The 20,444-nt window shown below is 38.4% G+C and overlaps 1 protein-coding gene across 1 annotated transcript; it reads left to right on the top strand.

The window, feature by feature from the left end:
• The first annotated feature begins 94 nt into the window (after nt 1-94).
• LOC120738338 (polypyrimidine tract-binding protein 2-like) lies at nt 95-20,187 on the top strand. Its single transcript, XM_040039520.1, has 17 exons — nt 95-205; nt 1,469-1,490; nt 1,653-1,704; nt 2,002-2,165; nt 2,850-2,921; nt 3,013-3,084; nt 3,198-3,356; nt 4,560-4,670; nt 5,449-5,617; nt 7,954-8,031; nt 9,514-9,626; nt 12,140-12,173; nt 14,479-14,571; nt 14,915-15,031; nt 17,334-17,433; nt 17,512-17,589; nt 18,341-20,187. The coding sequence occupies exons 1-17, from the start codon at nt 198-200 to the stop codon at nt 18,468-18,470; spliced, it is 1,572 nt and encodes a 523-aa protein (XP_039895454.1). The 5' UTR covers nt 95-197; the 3' UTR covers nt 18,471-20,187.
• Nucleotides 20,188-20,444: the final 257 nt, after the last annotated feature.

Below are 20,444 nucleotides of genomic sequence, written 5' to 3'. Positions count from 1 at the left end.
CAAGCAGCCTCTAAAATTCTACAGTCGATCTCCCTTTCCCCTCCTCAGCAAAGGTTGGCAGTAAAGCACCTGATGTTACTGTTGTTCACCCTTAAAAGACACGAAGAGGAAGAAGAAGAAGAACGCCCATTTTGCTTAGAGTGTCCGCATCGAAGAGTACAGAAATATCAACAGACAGAAGAGGACAAAGAGCTGCAATGGACGGGTAAATGTATTTATGTTGCAGCTGGTGCTTTTGGGTGTGCCCTCCACAGCTATGCGTGGGCCGTATTCAGAATAAAGCATTTCCCCTGCTCGGTTTCACACAGGCTAAATGTTAGCTCCCCTGCAAATCGTGAAGCTGTATAAAGCGAAGTGCACGACGTTAGCTAGCTAACGTCACGAAATGTATTACTGAAATGTCTTGATTGTGTGGGGAGCATTATTCAGCAGTATGTTTTATGTGTCTTTTTCTAACGTAATGGTAATGCCTCGTGTTAACAACCTAGTTAGATTAAGACACTTATGCGTTTCGGCGTAATAATGCATTGTTTTGTGTGTAAAACAAAATTGAACGTTTGCTTGCTACATTAACAAAGCTGCCGGTAAGAGTGGAATCAATGTAAGTGGTTTTATGGCATTGGCGACTATTACTGTCAGTTATTACAATTTTAATAAGCGATTAGTTAACCCGGCGTTAATGAATCATGTCAAAGCCGACATGACTTGACAGTTGGTGCTGCTCGCGCATTAAGTGAAAGCAGGCTCCTTTGTCTGGAATAATGTATGCTACACTCACCTCTGTCGGGGTACTGTACATTAAGGGTTTAAAAAATATATATTATTATTTCACTGTGAGAGTGCGTCGCACAACAGTTTGTGCAGTTAACTATATGCAAAATAATGCAATAAATAAAGGCGTTTTTTTGGATTTAGGTTTGTTTTAAAACACTTTAGCATCAGTATCAGGTGCTCATACTGCTCGGACTGTACATTTGGAAAGAAAAGGGATAAACGAAAGGTGTGTAAGAGGAACGTATATCAGTTTAGTAAATATGGCCATATTCAAAGCAGGCTGTAAAGTTGGTGGGTGTGTTGAAACAGAACAAATGTGATTTGGGTTAAGCGGCTGCATTGTTTTTCTTCAAGTAGTAATATGATTTAAGGGAATATTAGCACCAAAACGACATATACTTTGTCATTTTTGTTACTCGCCTAGACGGTACAGTTTCTACTTAAAGCTCTGAAATAAGAAAATCAGTTGTTTTACAGACTGCATTGATAGTTGTATCTGTGCAGTCATCAGAGCTCCAAAGTATCGACAGTAATAAATGAACACAAGTTAAATTCTCACCAGCAACATAATCATTTCCAATTTTACTAAGCAATACTTCAATTTTGGTTTTAATTATGAGAACAATTACATTGTTTCAGTGCTCATGAGATTTGCAGTTTGTCCTTAATCTCTTTTCCCATTTGTTTTTGGCAGTGATGTTGCGGTTGGTGTGAAAGTAAGTTGTATTGCTGAGTTTTGGTTTTTTTCCCTCTACTCTTAACAATTATGTATTCCCTGACTGTTTGACATGATCTTTTAGATTTTTCTTTGTACACTTTTCAGATTTTGTTGAACATAGAAATTTTAAATTTTTTTCTTTTTTTGCTTGTTTTACTAGAGAGGCTCAGATGAGCTCAACATGTATGGTAGCAGCCCCAACTCTATGACTGGTGAGTTCAGTTGTAGCTTGAATGGAACCCACAAGCACCTCCTTAAAAAGTGTTTTACATACATATGATACGTGACCTAAAAGATAAATTCAGTGCTAACGGTTCCCAATATTTCTTTTCTCTGTCAAGTCATGATTTCACATTACAAGTTCATAATAGTTCTGTTCTTACTTCTTTGTTACAGTGATCCTTGAAAATGTGTCAGTGAACAAGTATGCCCAATAACATGACCCAAACTGTGTGGTTTGATATGAAAAGCTATTGATCCTTAATGTTTGTCTATATGTGCATATTCAGCGAATGGCAGTGACAGTAAGAAACAACGCCTGGACGAATCACCTCCCTCCAGAGTCCTCCACATCAGAAAACTTCCCAATGAGGTGTCAGAGACTGAAGTCATCGCTCTGGGGCTGCCTTTTGGAAAGGTCACCAATATACTGATGCTAAAGGGGAAAAACCAGGTGAGCTACAGTGAAATATTCTCGCTTCGGCTAGTGCTAGGATGGAAAATAAAACATTCAACTTTTACACAGAATGGGAAATTAACTATTATGCACTGGGCCTAATGCAAGGAAAAAAGGCTATTTTCAGCCGCTCCCTTATTCCAAAGGTGTCACAACAGCAGTGGTGTGATTTGTCAGAATCCAAGAACTGAACCTAATGTGAACCTGATCATTGAATACTGTAAATAGATGATGTTACATTGTAAACTGCAAAAGAAGATGATACTAGTTATCACTTTACCCCCAAAAGCAAATGTTGAAAGGACAAAACTTTCCTAGCGAGTACTCTTGTAACAGTTAAGTTTCTCTATCAAAATATGCTAATACAGCAAATTTGGAAAAAAAGCTCTCTCACATTATTTTAGTCACGGAAAGCCATTACTAACATAAGGTGAGCAGAGTTTATTTCCCCCCCCAAAAAATTCATTCCCATATTGAATGAGCGTCTGGCCAGTTATGAATACAGGTGGACTTACTAGTTGATTAAATTCAGTGAGACTGTGTCTGTTCCCCGGGGGCTTTCATTGGTGTTATTGATGCTCTGTGAAATTAGCCATTTGTGTTATTTTTTTCCTGGATTTTTTGTCACCTCAACTGTAGCATTATCATTCTTCAAAAGTTGAACATGGTGTACCTTTCCAGGCTTTTCTTGAGTTGGGCACAGAGGAAGCTGCTGTAACTATGGTGAACTACTACACAGCTGTCACACCACAGGTCTGAAGTACAACCTTTTCTATAAGCATTAATGTTTTCTGTTGTTGCTTTAATTCTTAGTAACTAATATGTGGATTTGTATTGTATTCAGGTCAGAAATACTCCAGTCTTCATCCAGTATTCCAACCATAAGGAACTGAAAACAGACTCTGCTCTTAACCAGGTAGATGGATTTATTTATTTGTATTTGTACACTAAAGACTGTCCTTCACCCAGTCCTCGATGAATTAATCTTATATCACCTTATATTGTTGTGTCTTTTCTCTTTCCATTCAGAGGGCCCAGGCAGTACTGCAGGCAGTGTCAGCAGTTCAGGATGGAAGCTCTCCGTCCTCTGACCCAGGAGTTTTGGACTTAACTCCACCCCCCAGCCCTGTCCTGCGAATTATCATTGACAACATGTTTTATCCTGTCACATTAGATGTTCTACAACAGGTAAAACATGAATACTAAATTTGGCATTATGTTTGGTATTCACAGTCTGGTATTTTCTGATGTTTGGACTACAGGTCAGAAAAAGAGCACAGAAATAAACTAAGGGTGCATATATCCGATATTTCGATCAGATATCCAGTACTGACCCCAAAACTGGATGGTAAAAATGGTAAATGGACTGGTTCTTATATAGCGCTTTTCTGCTGAGCACTCAAAGCGCTTTACAAGATGTCATGACAATGGAGTCCTTCCTTTCAATTCTGTGTTTGTGTGCTATCCAACAGCTAGCTGCAGAGCTAAGGTAGCATAAAGCTAACCTCAGTTATACAAAGCAGCAGCAGTTTGGAGGCATTTCTCATTGCCAACAAAGTTTTCTTGCTCAACTGTAAACTGTGGTTAGAGTGACCTGACATGACTGAAAACATAAGATGACACAACTTTGCTTTTTCTCACTTTGTCTCCCTCGTTCACTTTCACTCTTATTATATTCTTTCGTAGAGGCATTACATCAGGTCCCAGAGTGAAGGACATTGGTTTGGTTTAACACTTCATGGGAAGCTTTTATTATGGTAACATAACATGATGTTGTCAACTCACTCATATTATTTGCCTCCAGATCTTTAGCAGTGCCACACTTCAAGTGTCTGTGAGAAGAAAAAGCATTAATTACTGTGACTGTAATTGGTAGCACTATGTAGGCAGGATAGCGACTTAATTTAAAACTGCTATCGCATCATACTCAGCATTGGCAGATGTCCGCAGCCAACGTATTGGATGTTATCTGGAAAAAAATGAATCGGTGCATCCCCACATTGATCATCATCCCCATAAGACTTTTCAAAAGCTGTTTTTGCTGACTAGTCATTTGTCTATATAGTTTGAAACTGTTATCATAACAAATCTAATTGGTGGGACACTGGTTTAGCTCACTGGGTTGAGCATGTGACCTATATATAGCCTTAATACAGAATCCTGGGTTTGATCTGCCTTGAGGCCATTTACTGTACATTTTGCACGTGGTCTTTCTCCCAGCTTTCCTCTCTTGTCTCCACTGTCCATCATTACAAATAAAGGGTAAAAAGACCCCAAAATACATTTAAAAAAAAAAAGAAAAAATTGTGAACCTTACTCAGTTTAAGTTTGCTGCTCATGGTTTTATGGTGTTTGTTATTTTTTTTCTTTCTTTTCTTTTCCTCTTCTCAGATCTTCAGTAAGTTTGGGACCGTAATGAAGATTATAACCTTCACCAAGAACAACCAATTCCAGGCTCTTCTGCAGTTCAGTGACCCCGTCAATGCACAGCAAGCTAAACTGGTGGGGCCACAAATACACAAACTGGAGCTAACACATCAACAACACATAAAAGATCTTGAATAATCAGGCCCCATCTTATCTTAAAGACTTCATACTGCTGTGTCACCCCAATAGTGTATTTTGCACTCAGAATGCAGACTTACTTATTTCAAATTAGAATGGGAGGCAGATTCCAGGATTCTTGGTTCTGTGGAACCAGCTTCCAGTTTTAATTGAGGAGCCAGACATCCTTTCTACTTTTAAGATTAGGCTTAAAACTTTAATTTCAATAAAGCATATAATAAGGGCTGGATCAGATAGCCCTGAATCCTCCCTAGTTACACTGCAATAGGTCTTTGCCTTCCCATTGTTGTAGAAGCGCAAATAAAGTATGCAGGCAGATGTATAAATGGCTGACAAAACCAGAAAAAACAATGCTTAATGTGTTGAGCCACTGCATGCTGACAGAGTAGCAACAGTGTCTAACACTTTCTTTTCTCCAGGGTTATTAAAGTATATCTCTGTAGGCTTTAGATTGTCTTTCTATCTGTCGCCATCTATGTACCAAAATACAGTTGTACAACATTGTCGTTGTTGTTGTTGTTGTTATTATTAATAAAAATAATAATCTGGTACTGACCTCAAAATATGAGCTAGGAAGTGCTTTGCTCTATTGATTTCGTCTGACATCTTAAAATAATTTCAGTATTTGATACCACAACATTGACTGCATGAACTGAATCAACTTTTGGAGACTATTGTACAAGCTTTTATTTCTCTTTTGTTCCTTTTACTTCAGTCTTTGGATGGACAGAACATCTATAACTCATGCTGTACTCTGCGGATAGACTTCAGTAAACTGGTCAATGTTAACGTCAAATACAACAATGATAAGAGTCGAGATTACACCAGGCCTGATCTTCCTACAGGAGATGGAGAGTCAACCAACAAGGATCATTCTTTACTGGGTAAATAGACCACCTCCTGAATCCATTTACCAAACATCAACTTATCTGTCCCTCCATTTATCCATAACCCTGTACTGTCACGTTCATAACTCCATTTGTTTGCTTTAGATGGAACACATCCACAAAGAAATTCTTTTGCCAGTCATGGGTCAATTTAAGGAAGTGAATTTGAAGCCAGTTTACCGACACATTATTACAGTTACACTGAATATGTCGTAATCCTTTCCGCTCTGTATTTGTTTGTGTATTTAAGAATAGAGAATAAAGAATGCAGTTAGTCATTATAATAATCAATCAATAAAGGCCAATAAATGCAAGTAAATAGATTGTTTGACCTACAGAGGGATGCATTTAAAATTAACTTTGAAAATTAAAGTGAATAAATTATCTGGCAGACATGTGTGGGTCCCTTCATGTGTATGCCTCCCCAGACAATTATGACCATCCAACTGGAAGCATAAAGTTCTCATTGGATTCTCCAGACCCTTTCAGATCGTTCACATGTGCTCATGATGAACCTGCTTTTTCTAATCTCTGAAAAACACAGTGCGCAAGTGGTTGACCTGCCAATTCTGGTATTCTGTGGCAAATGCCAGTCGGGCTCCACAGTGCCAGGCAGTGAGTCCAGGGCCCACTAGAGAACACTGGACCCTAAGCCACCCTTGTGAAGTCTGTTTCTCTTGTTTGGTCAGTTTGGAAATTTACACTACCGGTCTCCTGGAGGTCATTGTGTTGGGCAAGATTTCTGTCTCCCATCTGTGTCTTGGAATCTCCCGAGACTGTCCTGGGAGACATCGGACACTAAGAAACCTTCTGGCCGTGGCACGTATTGATGTGCCATACTGGAGGAGTTGGAATACCTGTCCAATCTCTGTAGGGACTAGGTATCGCTGGTAGCGTCTCGCTACCAGTAGAGACACAGATAATAGCAAAATGCAAAACTAGTTAAAAAACATTAGAAAAGATAAGGAGGAAAACTTGTCAGTGGTCCCTACTTGTAAACTGTTCTTGTCACATTGTTGCCCCACTAGTGCACCTGTTGTTACTTTCATTAACACCAAAGCAGCTGTACCTGATTAGCCTTGCCCTTTGCTATTTACCTGACCAGATCAATATCCCATAAGTATAACTGACTTGGTGCTAGGGTCTGGTCTGGGGTGTTTAAAGTTTCTGGGTAATATTATGAGTTGTCCTCTTTAGCCTGATAAAGTCTAGCACGAAACCGTTACAAAGAAATATATTGCACAAGTCGTTGGTGGTGCATGGGAGTCAGTTAGAAATGTGCAATACTTCATACTTTTGCAATTTATGCAGTATCAGACACAAAAGCAACTTCGTGTTATTGTCTTCATAAACTTGGTGTTCTTTTCTACTGCCCTTGTGCTCTTCCCTTTTACATTAATGTTATTCATTAATCACTCTGAATATATTCTGCAAAACAATCAACTTTAACACCATGTTACTGTATTGTGTATTAGGAAGGGGCAAGTATTTGAATTGATCAACCAATCAAGAGTGTGACTTTCAAACAGACCCAGCTTTTTGCAGTGTAGTGCACATTAGTCATTTTGCTGTTTATACAGGATATTGAAAGCTTATTTTTCTCACAGGCTTCCTAAATATGCGTCTTCTGGGTCAGTACAGTAGGTGCACCGGGTCATCTCAACGAACTGCTTATGGTTGGGAAGCATAATGCTTGTTGCCAAATATAGTTGCGGCAAACGACACAAATTCTTACAAGCTTACATTACAAGATTACAAGTTTGTTGTAGTAGCTACAAATTAAACTGTAGACATAGAGAAGTCTCTTCCATCTTTGAAGCAAAAGAGATCTTACTTGCATTTATTTCCATCAGGTTGTAGCTGTGGGTCAGTTTGTTACATTTTATTTGAGAAGCAAGTTTCTTTCTCTTAGACAAGTACACATTATTCATAGCAAATGACACCATTTGTATACTGACTTTTGGATGTCCGTAACTCGTCTCTGGTCATCCTACTTGTACATAAATCATCTCTGTTCCTCTTTTTGTGAGGTGTCAGCTTGCAGGTTGCTGGTGTATTGCAGCCATGCTGTAATGCTGATATATTTTAGATCTCATTTAAGCACAGAGTTCTTTTTTTAATGTTAATTTTGTCTCTTCTAATCTGGTGACGATGCAGTATCTGACATGCAGCATCTGAGTAGTTTTCGATAAATATTTACTTATTGACTGTAATAACTCATTAAATATAATACTGTTATTTAGGCCAGTATGGATTTTTGTGATATTTGTACTCTTTGGTGCTAGGTTAGCTAAGTGTTGTGTGGTATAAATCTAGCTGTTATTGTCTTGTAGGTACCCCATCTGGAGCACTAGCTTCCTACTCTAGTGGAGGAGGTTACTCATCTTCTCTCTCCCTCTCCCAGGGTGGAGGTACCTATACTTTTTTTTTCTTATTTTTGTTTTTCCATGACTCTGCCTCTGTTACTGCTGCCCTGTCTCCTGTCATGTCCAGCTATGATTACTATGAAAGCATAGTGGTTACGAAATAGGTCGGTTGATATTGGAACTAAATATATAAATTAGGTAAATAGTGGCCTTAAGAAACTGCTGTTTACCATCTTGTAAACAGTTGGATTCTTTGCAGTCCCCTGTATTATTATAGTTCATCACATAATAAATGTTTTTTCCCAATAATGTGCTGGCATTGATTGACCTGAACTATTTTTATGAGCTTTTTTAATCTTATTTTTAATATTTAAATATATGTATAGGTTGTGTTAAATTAGCTGAACTGTTTAAACTGTGCTTTTTCAGCTTAATTTAATAGCAATACTGAGAGTTTCAGAGATTTAAAGATTGCTGCGTTTTGAAGTCTTGAAGAATTTCTCTTTGTAGATTAACTTGTTCTGTTCACCAAAACACTTAAATGGTTTAAATGCAGGTTGTATGTTTTGGGCGTTGATTTTTGTAAAAAAAAAAGAAAAAAAAAAAGAAATAATATTCAGTCAGATGTGTGAAAACTTTGCTCATGGTTGTTTTTCTTCCCCATGTTTTAAAATGAGGGGTCTTTGTTGAGAGTGTAAATCTGTGTTGATTCAAATGGCCCTGTTAGTTGAATGCAGTGAGATTTGGGGGGGAAATGTTATGTGTGCTTCATTGTTGTCGACAGCTACACCCTCCCCCAGCTGTACAGTTACAGCTGTTACCGGTATCCACTAGCATATTTTTATTGGGTATGAAATAAAAGCAACTTGGAAAAAGCTTTAAAGGTTAATTAAAAAAAACAACAACAACTCAATAATAACTTATATTATTTACTGTTGTTTTAACTGTTTAGCTGTTATCCATCCACATATGTCCCCCATTTACAGATTACAGCAGCCTTGATCATTCTTTGCTGTATGAATGATGTTGACTTTTGAAGGTTATGGGGCTAACAGCTTTTCTAGTGGAAGCCCTGCTTCTCTATGTGGTTTACCTCTATAGAGAAGAAGCAAAAATGTTAAATGGTATAGTGCAGGTAATGTTCACTTTGGTGACCGTTCCCTTTCATTTCTGTAGTGCCAACAAGTACTACTTTTTTTTTTAAGTTGAGATAGCTAAAGTTAAATGGCAATTGTCATACCACCAATAACCTCAATCATGTCAGACCCTACCCTGAATTGGTTAGGTTGTCCATTTTGATTTCTTTTCATGTCTTTTTTTCTTTATCACATTTGAGGAATTGTTACATATTTCGTATTTCAGATCACAGTAGTTCTTTCATTTAGAATCTGTTAAACTGATTAAAAATAATAGCCCTGCCAATGCTTCATGCAGTTAGCTGACAATAAACAAGTGTGTTGGTGTTTCTAGTTTTTGTAGTTTAGTGTCTAATTCTGAGATGTGCCTTCTCTTGTGCTTTCCGAACAGGAGCCATCAGCCCTCTGAGTGCGGCAGCAGCGGCAGCAGCAGCTGCAGGTCGCGTTGCTCTATCAGGATCAGGAGTGTCAGGGGTCCTGTTGGCATCCAACCTAAATGAAGAGGTACACAAACCATGTGCATAATGTTAAAGTAATATTTTTAAGTTCTGTAAAATGCACTTATTTGAATTGTTGGATGCTGCTGAAGTTGGTAGTAGTGTAAATTCCTGTGTGGGCTGTGGTTGGATGTGTGCTATGTCTTTTGTGTGCTAAATTTTTCCCATATCTTCCTCCACTTAGCTAAAGTATAATACATCGTCTTGACCCCTAAGCTGTTTCAGGGTTTTCTTCACTTAGCACCAAAACTTTTTTCCCCAGTTAAATTGTCCAGTGTGGATTGGCCTTTAGTGTGGATTGGCCAATTTATCTTGTTTTCAAGAACTTTCTCAGATTCAGGAATGACTGTTAGGGAGTGGTGTGAGGGTGTGTGTGTCTGTATATGTGTGTTTTTGTGTCTGTGTGAGAGAGAGAGAGAGAGAGAGAGAGATGAATCTCCAGATTGATTTTGTTCTCCAAGACCCATCACAAGTCCTAAATTTTACTGTCTTAAAATATTTTCAACTACTTCATGTTTGATCCCATTGTGTCTGTCAGATGGTGAGAGGTTTCTCTGTAATAAACACCTGCATACTTGTATATTTTTTATCATAGCATTCTATTTAGTCTTTCAATTTTTTGTTAATTTTCTAAGTGTAAATGTGCAACTATTCTGTCATCTGTTTTTCCAGTATCTTCTGTACCTGTTATCTTTTTCTGTGTTCCATCTCTCTATCAAACTCCTTCTCTTTTCCTCTCTCTCTGTCTGTCTTTGTCCCTCTCTGTATTGAAATGGACTTCTTAGTAAAATAGTGGTTTCACACTTCTACCCTTAGTGCAGGAGCTGTATCCTGACTGTTTCATAAGAGCACACAGTTTTCTCTGGTGACCAATCCGCTTGAGAGCAGCAACTTCCACATACACTTGGGAGTCTGCTCAATACAGTCCATTTGTTAAGTAGTGTTTGGGTGTGGTGTGGCCATTCTTCATATTGTAAGTGTTGAACCCAAGTGATGTTTTTCAGTCACTTGCTCATTCTTTCTCAACTCTGTCATCAAATGTATGGATGGATTTTAGCTGTTTTAACACAGTAGACTTGAGTTTCCAGTTTTCATAGTAAAAGAAGTCCCAGACAATGAGCAAAACTTTAAAAAAAGCTTTCATCCATCTTGAACATTCTAAACTTTTTCGACTAATTTTGGTAGTAGTAAAATGTGACAAACTGACACCCTTGTTTTGGCAATGGCCTCTGTTAACACAGAGGATCTTGTTCCAGGGTTGGACTACTTATAGTGATGACACAAGGACTTATTTGAAATGTTAGATTTTTTTTTTAAAATAGGATGAAATTTGTAAAATGAATACATGTTCTTTTATGAATAGCTTTTTAGATCGTCCTGGTTTTAAATTGCCGTACATGGGAATGCGCCGACCCAATGCCAGTCATGACTCTGAAAGCTATATTAGGTATCAGTGACAGCGGGCCAATGAGAAACCAGTGTGACCATTAATGACATCACAGTAGTGTCACACTGAGCTTAAATGACACAAATGCATTCTTTCATTGTAGTTTGCTTTTACAAACAATGATTCCCAGTCTCCTCCTCAGAGGGATGGAAACAGCTTTGTATTTTAGTACTAGTGGACTATTGGATCGGTACTCCGTATTAGCAGGTATATTACAGGTGTTATTGCCTTGGATTGGTGCATCCCTAGTAATGCAGGACCTGTTTGAATGAATAATTTATTGCTTTGCATTTAAGTGGTCTAGCTCCATTGTTTGTATAAAGCTCCTCCACACTTGTCAGTTTGATCTGCCAGACATGGATGGTGGTTCTTGTGGTGCTCGATGCCTCCAGCCATCTGCTTCATGGTACTGTGTCCTTTTGGTTTGATGTGTCCTGCTGCTCACTCTTCCACTCACTCTTTGTTTTTTTGTTTATTATTCTACCTGCCTTCCATTGTTTTGTTTTGTTTTCTTCGCTGTTAAATGCATTCCGAAAGAAATGTTTGCATATGTGTGTAAACAAAACTGGACTGTGTGTGTTTGAAATCCAGCCAGCAATCAATCAGACTCCGTTGATATTCCACTGATGCTCTGTTTACTGACCTCTGCTTTGGTTTTTGTCCTCCTCTCCTCCTTTCTCCTTTCCCTGCCTCCTTTTTTCCCTCCTCTGCTCCCCCTTCACACATTTATTTTCTCTCCATGTGGCCATCCATTCTTTACTGCCGCACACTTCTCTTAACCCGCAACCAATCATCTACATTTGCCCTGAATTATTTTGCCTCCTTTCTCACTTTTTACTCTTCACTTTTCTCACTCTGATCTAAAACCAATTTGGTTTTGCCATTTTGACCCTCCTCCTCTCCGAAACTCCCACTCCCCCATGCCCTTCATCTTTGCTCCACCCCTCACCATCATGGAAACCACCACCCCTCGTCCAACGCTGGGCGGTCTGATTTCTACCTTCGTCTCTCCTCTTCCTCCTCCTCTGCTCCTCCTCTTCCTGTCCTCTGCTCTGCGGTCTCTCTCTCTAAAGATGGTCACGCCTCAAAGTCTCTTTACCCTCTTCGGTATGTTCAACCTCTACTATTCTATCTGTATATCTCTCTCTGTTAATCAAGTTTTGTTCACTTTCTTCAGTGATGTCGTGGACTTCTGTATCTTCCTGTATTTCCAAGCCTTTCTCTATTATATTGTGTACTCAAGAGTTCAAATATACTTCTGTCACCACATTAAAAGTGCAGTGAGTCTGACAGATTGTCCATTCGGTCAGCTTATCTCTAAACTCAAGACACCAAAACCACTTACATATATACCCTATAACGCATAAGAACTCTGCCTGGTCCACAGTTGGTGTAGCAGGCCTTCAGTCAAAAGACAAGTTTCTGTTTTGTTTTTTGTTGTTGGTGTTTTCTTTTTACATGTACAATTACAGAAAGACGAAAAAGCCAAACTGTCAACTGCATATATGTATCTAAAATACTGCACCATATTTTCTTCAACTTAAGAATTTTTTCAAGTCAATAGTCGGGTGTCTCTGTGAACACTGAGAGAGCTTTTAATTGTTCATACTGAGCATGGAAAAAAATGTATGTATATGGACAAAAGTATGGGGAATCTTAAAATTTAGGTGTGTTTTGACTCTTTGCCACAGGAGTATAAAATTATACATCTAGCCATGCAGTCTGCAATTTGTGGAAGAACTCATTGAATTGGAGCATGGTACAAAAATAAAATGGTGATGTTGCAATAATTCAAATCGTAAAAGTAAAGGTACAGAGGGGGGTCACTAATGCTCTGCTGACCCAAACATCCTCTGCCATTAACATCAACACAAAAACTGTCCACCAGGAGCTTCACAGCATGGTTTTCCATGGCTGAGCAGCTTCTGTACGTGTAGCTGGCATTGACAAGGTTTCAGACTGAGCTTAACAGTTTATGATATATCTTTAGTTTTGCATGTTTCTCGTACCACAGCACACACAGGCCAGTAAAAACAAGAGAAAATGGTTTTTTTAATATCCATGGCCATTTAGAATCACCAGTTAATCTAACATGCATGTCTTTGGACTGTGGGAGGAAGCAGGATTTTTTTTTTTAGTGGAAATCCATGCAGGTACAGGGAGAACAAGCCCCAGCCAGCCAGTGCTTGAACCAGTATTTGCTTTAATCACCCTAATTTCTTTCTTCTTCTTATAATTTTAAAACTGTACCCTAAAAGTGCATTAGGAAAGGGATTTAATGACTAGGAACCTGTTTCAGTGTTGATATGAACACCTGACTATTGTTTTAGGACTAACCTTTAAATACATAGAACATCTGCCTGTGAAAATGTAATTCAACTGCTTCATTGTAAAAGTGAGTGCTGAAAGATTTTACAGCCAGTAGAAGTAATAGAAGCGTTGTTAGAGCACCACAGCGACCACAAATGAGATAAAATTTGTTTTAGATGAAATGGCAAAATAAATATTTGCTCCAGTCTCAAGTTTATTAGCAAAGACCACGACAGAAAGTATTGCATCCCTGCAGATTTCTGCTGTCTTTCTCCTTGTGCCTTGGCTACCATGTGTCTTTTAGTGGTTTTTTATTTTTTCCTTCCTTACTGATAATCAGGTTGATCACGACAGTCCTGTGTACTCATTAAGACTCATTCTTGCGCTACTTTTCTTTCTATCCTTTTTTTTTCTAGATTTGTTTTAAACAAGTGCAGTCAGTTTGCAGTTGGATTTTGCAGCCAATCAATCCTCTAAATAAGTTGTGTCACAAAGGTCACATTGGACTGTCGAGTAGCACGAGAGTTTCTTGCCTTTACACTCATATAAACTAGTTTTTAGTTTTTGCAACTCCAAGATGTCCACAGTTCAAAATATCTCCATTCAAAATCACTGAAAAGATATCAGTTGTTCTGAGTTCTAACTAAGTCATGTTCCTGACTTAGTTTACTCTATATTTGTTTAATGACGTGTATTTTTGACCATGTCCGTGTCTAGTTTTCCATTTTGAATTGCATTATTAGGCTGGATTTGTGAGTCCTGCATACACTGCTCAATAATCAATCAGGTGTCATTGCTAAAGCTCAACCACGATTTTCTCATTGGTTCACAGTCATGATATAAAACTACTCAGGTTCACAGAGGCATTTTATTGACTTTAAAGTTGAAGTCAAATGGGAAGATTCCATCTTTTTCATTTGTCTTTCTAGCACTAACTTTATTCCTTCCATCCTTCACACTTCTCCTTTTTTTATCTTCGTCGGCTCCATCTCTCCTGCTCTATCTGTCTTCTTTCTCTTCTCCCCTGCTCTCTTTCTCTCCTATCGATCTCCCTCTCTCGCTCGCGCTCGTTCTCTCTCGCTCTCTCTTTCTGTACCTTCAGGGGTCTATGGTGATGTGCAAAGGGTAAAGATACTCTACAACAAAAAGGACAGCGCTCTGATTCAGCTGTCAGATGGCAACCAGGCTCAACTTGGTAAGTTTGAGATCATTTAAGGCATGATGCTTGTATTTTTACAATCACTGTTTCAGGCTTAATGTGAAAACTTGCCAGTTCCACTGGTTGACATATTTTGAAAAACTCTTTAGGAAAAATGTATTTATTTATTATAATACATTTATTATTTCACGGAAAAAAATGTTGTGTTAAAGATTCTCATTGATATGAAGAAAATGAAATGTGCTTTTGTTTTTGTAGCGCTTGAGATTTGCATGTACAAAGTCACTCATCAAAATCACTGCATCAGAAAATTTCATATTGTCAACATTTGTCAGATTTCAAGGTTTTTTTTCTCTTGGTTTGCATTTCTCACCTGTAGCCATGAGTCACCTGAATGGTCAGAAGGTGTTTGGTAAAGTGATGAGAGTGACACTGTCCAAACATCAGACTGTGGCTTTGCCCAGAGAAGGACTGGATGACCAACTATTAACTAAAGGTAAGATGATCCTGGAAGGCAACAAGGCAGTATCTTTCACGTTGCTTGTTGTGTATCAAAGGATTAACCCAGCCACAGGGGGCCACAGTACAATGGCTTGTCCAAAATAGTAGCACTTTTTCCTGTAATCATCATTAAAACCTTTGGTGGGAGTCCTTCATCAAACCACCTGTTTAACAAACTCCGATGGGAAGAAAAGCAAACTTTGCAGCTGCTCGCATCCACTGCCACTTTTTACACAGTGAAAAATCTGCAGTAAAGCTACAAAGGTTGTACTGAAATATACAGAAGTTAAAATGAAACATGCAGATGAACTGTTAATGTAATCCAATTTGGTGTTTAAATTAGACAACTGGCTGAAGGCTGGAGACAGCCATTCTGTTTTAATTTTTTAACAGTGTACAAACTTAAAACACTACAATTTCTAAAACTTTTGTTTTTGCACCTTTGAATATTTATTATTGCTCATTAATGAGACAAAATTATTTCTTATCCAATTTATCGATGGAATAATCAATGAAATACTTGATTACTAAAATAAGTGATAACTGCAGCCTTTCTCCAAAACTGGTGTCAAGCCCTGCATCAAGAATAGCTGCTCCCTACAGGTGTCGCCACTGCAGCCCAACCCTCTGTGTGTTTTCCTTCACTACACTCCAACAAATCCTGTATGGAAATCTCGTTATTTATGATCCACATGTTTGACTTTACCAAAATTTTGTGTGGCATACCAAAAAGATGATTGTGCGTCAAAGGAGAGACTTGACTTAAAAAAAAAAGTTTGCTCACTTTGCCCCTTTGGATGTTACACTTCTATCGCCAACTTCATTATTTTAAAGAAAGAACATTGAAACAACTGTTATTTGATGAAAAACAGCTGTGGCCTGATCTAGTTACATAAGTGCATAAAACAATATGTATTAAAGTTAATTTAAGATGCTAGAAAGTTTTTTCTCTGTCTTAATGGCAGCGCTGTCCTGCTTGGGAGAACCAGATGCCATATTCAAAGATTGTTCACCTAGTCCAGGGGTCAGCAACCTTTAACACCGAAAGAGCCATTTGGATGCGGTTTCCACGCTAAAGAAAACACTGGGAGCCGCAAATACTTTTTGACATCTAAAATAAAGATAACACTGTATATATTGTTTTTTACCTTTATGCTTTGTGTGAACAACTAAGGTGTGTTGCTTATGAAATCCATGAAGTGCTACAGAGAAAATTACATTTTATTTATGTAATTAACACATTTTGAACTCTTAAAGAAATATAACAAAAGGAAAGAAACCCAGCTGAACTAAAATGATCCATGTAGCAAACAACAACTGTTTTGAGTCGCCACCCTCATATCGCCTTTGGGCTTGTGGAACCTTGACCTGACTTTTAAAAAATAATTGGAAAAAAAGCACTATGCTGCTGAAAAATGAAAAATAGATATTTGTTAAATTCTGCCTAAATATGTATTTTACCTGGTTAATGTGTGTGGCAGGGCGTGGTCTGCAGCGCCGCTGCAGGGGAGGTAACGCACCTGAGCGGTACCCGCATAGATAGCACCCGTCTGTGCTATCTATGCTGTGTTATTATGTGTCGGGCTGTGAGCTGAAAAGCTACAGCCGGCTGTATGCGTACAGCAACCGTGTGAAAAGTGGTCAATAAAGAGATGCTGAAAAGCATGTTCATGGAAACATCGTCGGGTCTGCCGTGATATGTTTACAATGGGACTTCTGCTCCTGAACCTCTGCGCACAGCGTCTGCAGATCGGGGCTGTACGAAGTCACTTTCACCTTTACGCAGGACTGTAAGCTGTCGTCTGTGAGGCGTGAGCGGTGTTTGTTTTTAACATAGTTCACGGTGGAGAACAGCTGCTGACGTAATGTGGATCCGAAGATCCATAATTGGCCTACCTGGGGTTGAAAGTCTCGATAAATGCACGGCGTTTCTGCGGGTACACCGGCTTCCGCGAGTGTGAAGCTTATTTTGAGCGATGAAAAAATAATAGAATATAATTATATTTTTATATATATCACAGTAATCTTCCAATTTAGAACTACAAGTTAAAAAAGAACTAACATAAATAAAATACACTTCAGCTAAATACTTCTAATTTATTTTCCCAAACCACACGGAGCTGCAGTATAAGGACTAAAGAGCCGCATGTGGCTCCGGAGCCGCAGGTTGCCGACCCCTGACCTAGTCCATGAGTCTAAAAATGTTTGTAGTTTCTAGATTTGGTTATTGAATTATTAGCAAAACTTTTTAGCAGGTGTTTTTGTCAAGATGTGGATATTTTGTTTTCAATACACAGATTTTTCTGGCTCACCACTCCATCGCTTTAAGAAGCCAGGATCGAAAAACTTCCAGAACATCTTTCCACCCTCAGCAACGCTTCACCTCTCCAACATTCGGTAAAATAGCCACGGACACTTTGTATTATTTATAATTCTTTGCTTCAAGGTTATAACAGTTGCTGTTTTCCTGTTTAGTGATGGGGTAGGAGAGGATGACCTGCGTCTTCTGTTCTCCAACAGTGGAGGGACTGTGAAGGCCTTCAAGTTTTTCCAGTAAGTAACCTTTCAGTATGAAGTTATTTAAGACACTATAAGTGGTATTCGTTCTACTTTAAGTTAAAAGCAGTAAACTTTGAAACACTTTAGATAAGTAGCATGCAATTCACTGGGGTAACTTACAAAAGAACACTAGAACCACAAGGGGATCATTTTGACCCTTTGGAATTTTTTAAATTATGTAACTGTGGTCAAATTAAAACACTATCATTTCATATTCCCACACTATTCCTATAATGGGTTTTTTCATCAAATGGGACATCATTTTGTTCCCATAGAAATTAATTAATGAATAACAATGAATAACAAGAACAGAACATGTTGGGTTGCCTAGTAACACATATTGTTTACACACATTTTGATATGCATATTGCTATGACATGAGGCAGAGCTAGCTGGATGTGATGGATTGATAAAAGATGAATAGTTACTCCGGGATTGAAAGGTCGTGGGTGGGATGCTAAGTCGTGTCAGAGCGCGTTAAAGAAGGTGGAGTGTGTGACAGAACACGTGGAGAACCTGGTGGCTGTACAGAGCAGTGAAATCCAGAGCTCAGCAGCCTGAGCTCCAACTGTTTATTGATTGATTTATTAATACATTCTAATATATATTTGAACATTGCAGCCTGTAATGAAATAATCAAATTATCAAATTCTGGCAGTTGTAATGTTAAAGAAGAAGTGAACATGAGTGAACATGTTTTTCTTGCTTCCTGTGACATTCAACTTTTCTTTGTTTCCCGATTAAGAGACCGTAAGATGGCTTTGATCCAGATGTCATCAGTTGAGGAAGGGATCCAAGCCCTGATGGATCTTCACAACTACGACATGGGAGGAAATCACCATCTGAAAGTCTCCTTTTCAAAGTCTACCATCTAATCCAAATCCTTGTCACATTCAGATCTGTGACAAGCCAACAAGTCACTGTCAGTGGTCCCCTTTTTGAAAATTTCCTTGGAATAGTTTTCAGTGAAAAAAATGAGAAAATCAGAATTTCACTACAATATATTTTCTCAACCAGTAGAAGCAGTGCTTACCTCAGTCTCATCCCAGAGGCAGTTCTGCTTTGATCCGTACAACATGTTAAAGAGCAACTAAACACCAGCTGAATGTGTTATCTTTGTTTACCAGGGTTACAGGTGAAAAAGACTTCAAATCTAACCTGGTGTTGAGATCCTCTTTAGAGCAGTACAGACTGGTAGTTTTCATTTAAAGTGCGGTCTGTGGTTTATTTCGTGTTGAACTGTCTGTCAGAGTTGACCTCTCCCTGAATTTATCTTTGAAGTCAGAGTCACTTCTCTATGTATTCCTTTCTGAACCACCTACTCTTTCAGCAGATACCAGTTTAAACATCAGGCTGGCATTGTTCTGAAAGCCATTTACATCGTCTCTGCTCCTCTTTGGTTGTCTGTTATTTTAAGATGTTTTCTGGACTGTTCCGCTTCTTCAAATCTCATGTAGTTCATTGCCAAAGTATGACATGTTCAAGGGAAAAAGAAATCTAGCAGTGGGCATACAGGAGTCGAAAGAAATGTAAATATGACCAGTATTACATTAGAAGCACTCGTTACTTAGAGGGGTTTCTTTACCTACACCCAGTCATTTTAAAATGTAGTTTAAACACCAAGTGTAACAACAGTTTTTAACACTTAATGCACAAGAGTCATTGTGTCGGAATTTCACCATTTCTGGTTTTTTTTCCCTTCACTTGCATACTTTCTTGCTGGTTATCCTGTCTCTGAACAATCATTTTGGAAATTGTTTCTACATTTAAATAACATTAGAAAGTCTATTGTACCTTTTTTCTATATGATTTTAAAAAGATTTGTAGGAATGATAGTCATCGTTTGAAGTGAATTATGCTTGTTTCGGACATGTATGTCCCTGAAATGTCCTTCACAGCACAACATAGAATGTATCGACTCATTGTAATCATATTAAGGATGCAAAGGTGATGCCATCTGTTTCCTGTTTAAATCCCATCTCAGTCATTGGAAAAGCAGCCGTAAGTGGATGCACACACTCACATGCACAGGATTCTTGCTAATGCTATCTGTTTAAACAAGGTTTCAACATGTCATTCTGGTCTCTTGATATTAGGATAACCCATTGGGACCTAAGTACATGTGCCTTTAGTTTGATTTTACTGTTGTGTTTTTAAACAACATGTGTATTGGTAATGATTGCCGATCTTTTGTTGTAAACCTATGTTTGGAAAAAATGTCTTGTTAATTTTAAAAAGAAGCAAACCTTGTCTTTCAGTTCTCTTTGACAGTCCGTGGTTATTTATCAAAGTGAGACGCACAAAACTTGTCACTGTTTCAGCTGAGGTCGCCTCATAAGTTGGTTTTATTTCTCTCACCTCTCGATCTTGTTTCCAGCTGCAGAGTTTATTTTTAGACCGTTTTTAGATGATTCTTGTAAATTTTCTACCTGAGTTCAGTTTCTTTTGTGATAAGATTCAGATTAGCACAAATTAAACACGTCTTTTCTACCAACCAGCTCAAGTAAAATTGTGTTTGTGTATGTCTGGGTAGTTTCAGGCCTCTGCTCTCATCTGTACCTTATCTATAATAAACGTCTCTCACTCTGTTCACTTCTCTCTGCTCTCACTTCTTTCTCTCAGCTTTTCCCTCTTTTGGCTATTCTCTTCTTACCACACTTGCAGAGAAAAAACGCTGCGCCTCCAAGGAACATCATTTGTTCTGCCTACAGTCTCATTTAAAATAGAAAACAAAATTATTTTTAATATGAAGACACCTCCAGCAGAACAAGGCTCAGAGCTTTATCTCTGTTGTGTTTATAGCCTTTTGGTGCTTGGATTAATCAGAAATAACACAACCTGCTGTGAGG

The sequence above is a fragment of the Simochromis diagramma genome, unplaced genomic scaffold, assembly GCF_900408965.1.
Source record: "Simochromis diagramma unplaced genomic scaffold, fSimDia1.1 OVJJ01000337.1, whole genome shotgun sequence".
In the NCBI taxonomy this organism is placed as follows: Eukaryota; Metazoa; Chordata; class Actinopteri; order Cichliformes; family Cichlidae; genus Simochromis; species Simochromis diagramma.
This window is presented reverse-complemented; position numbering and strand designations above follow the sequence as displayed.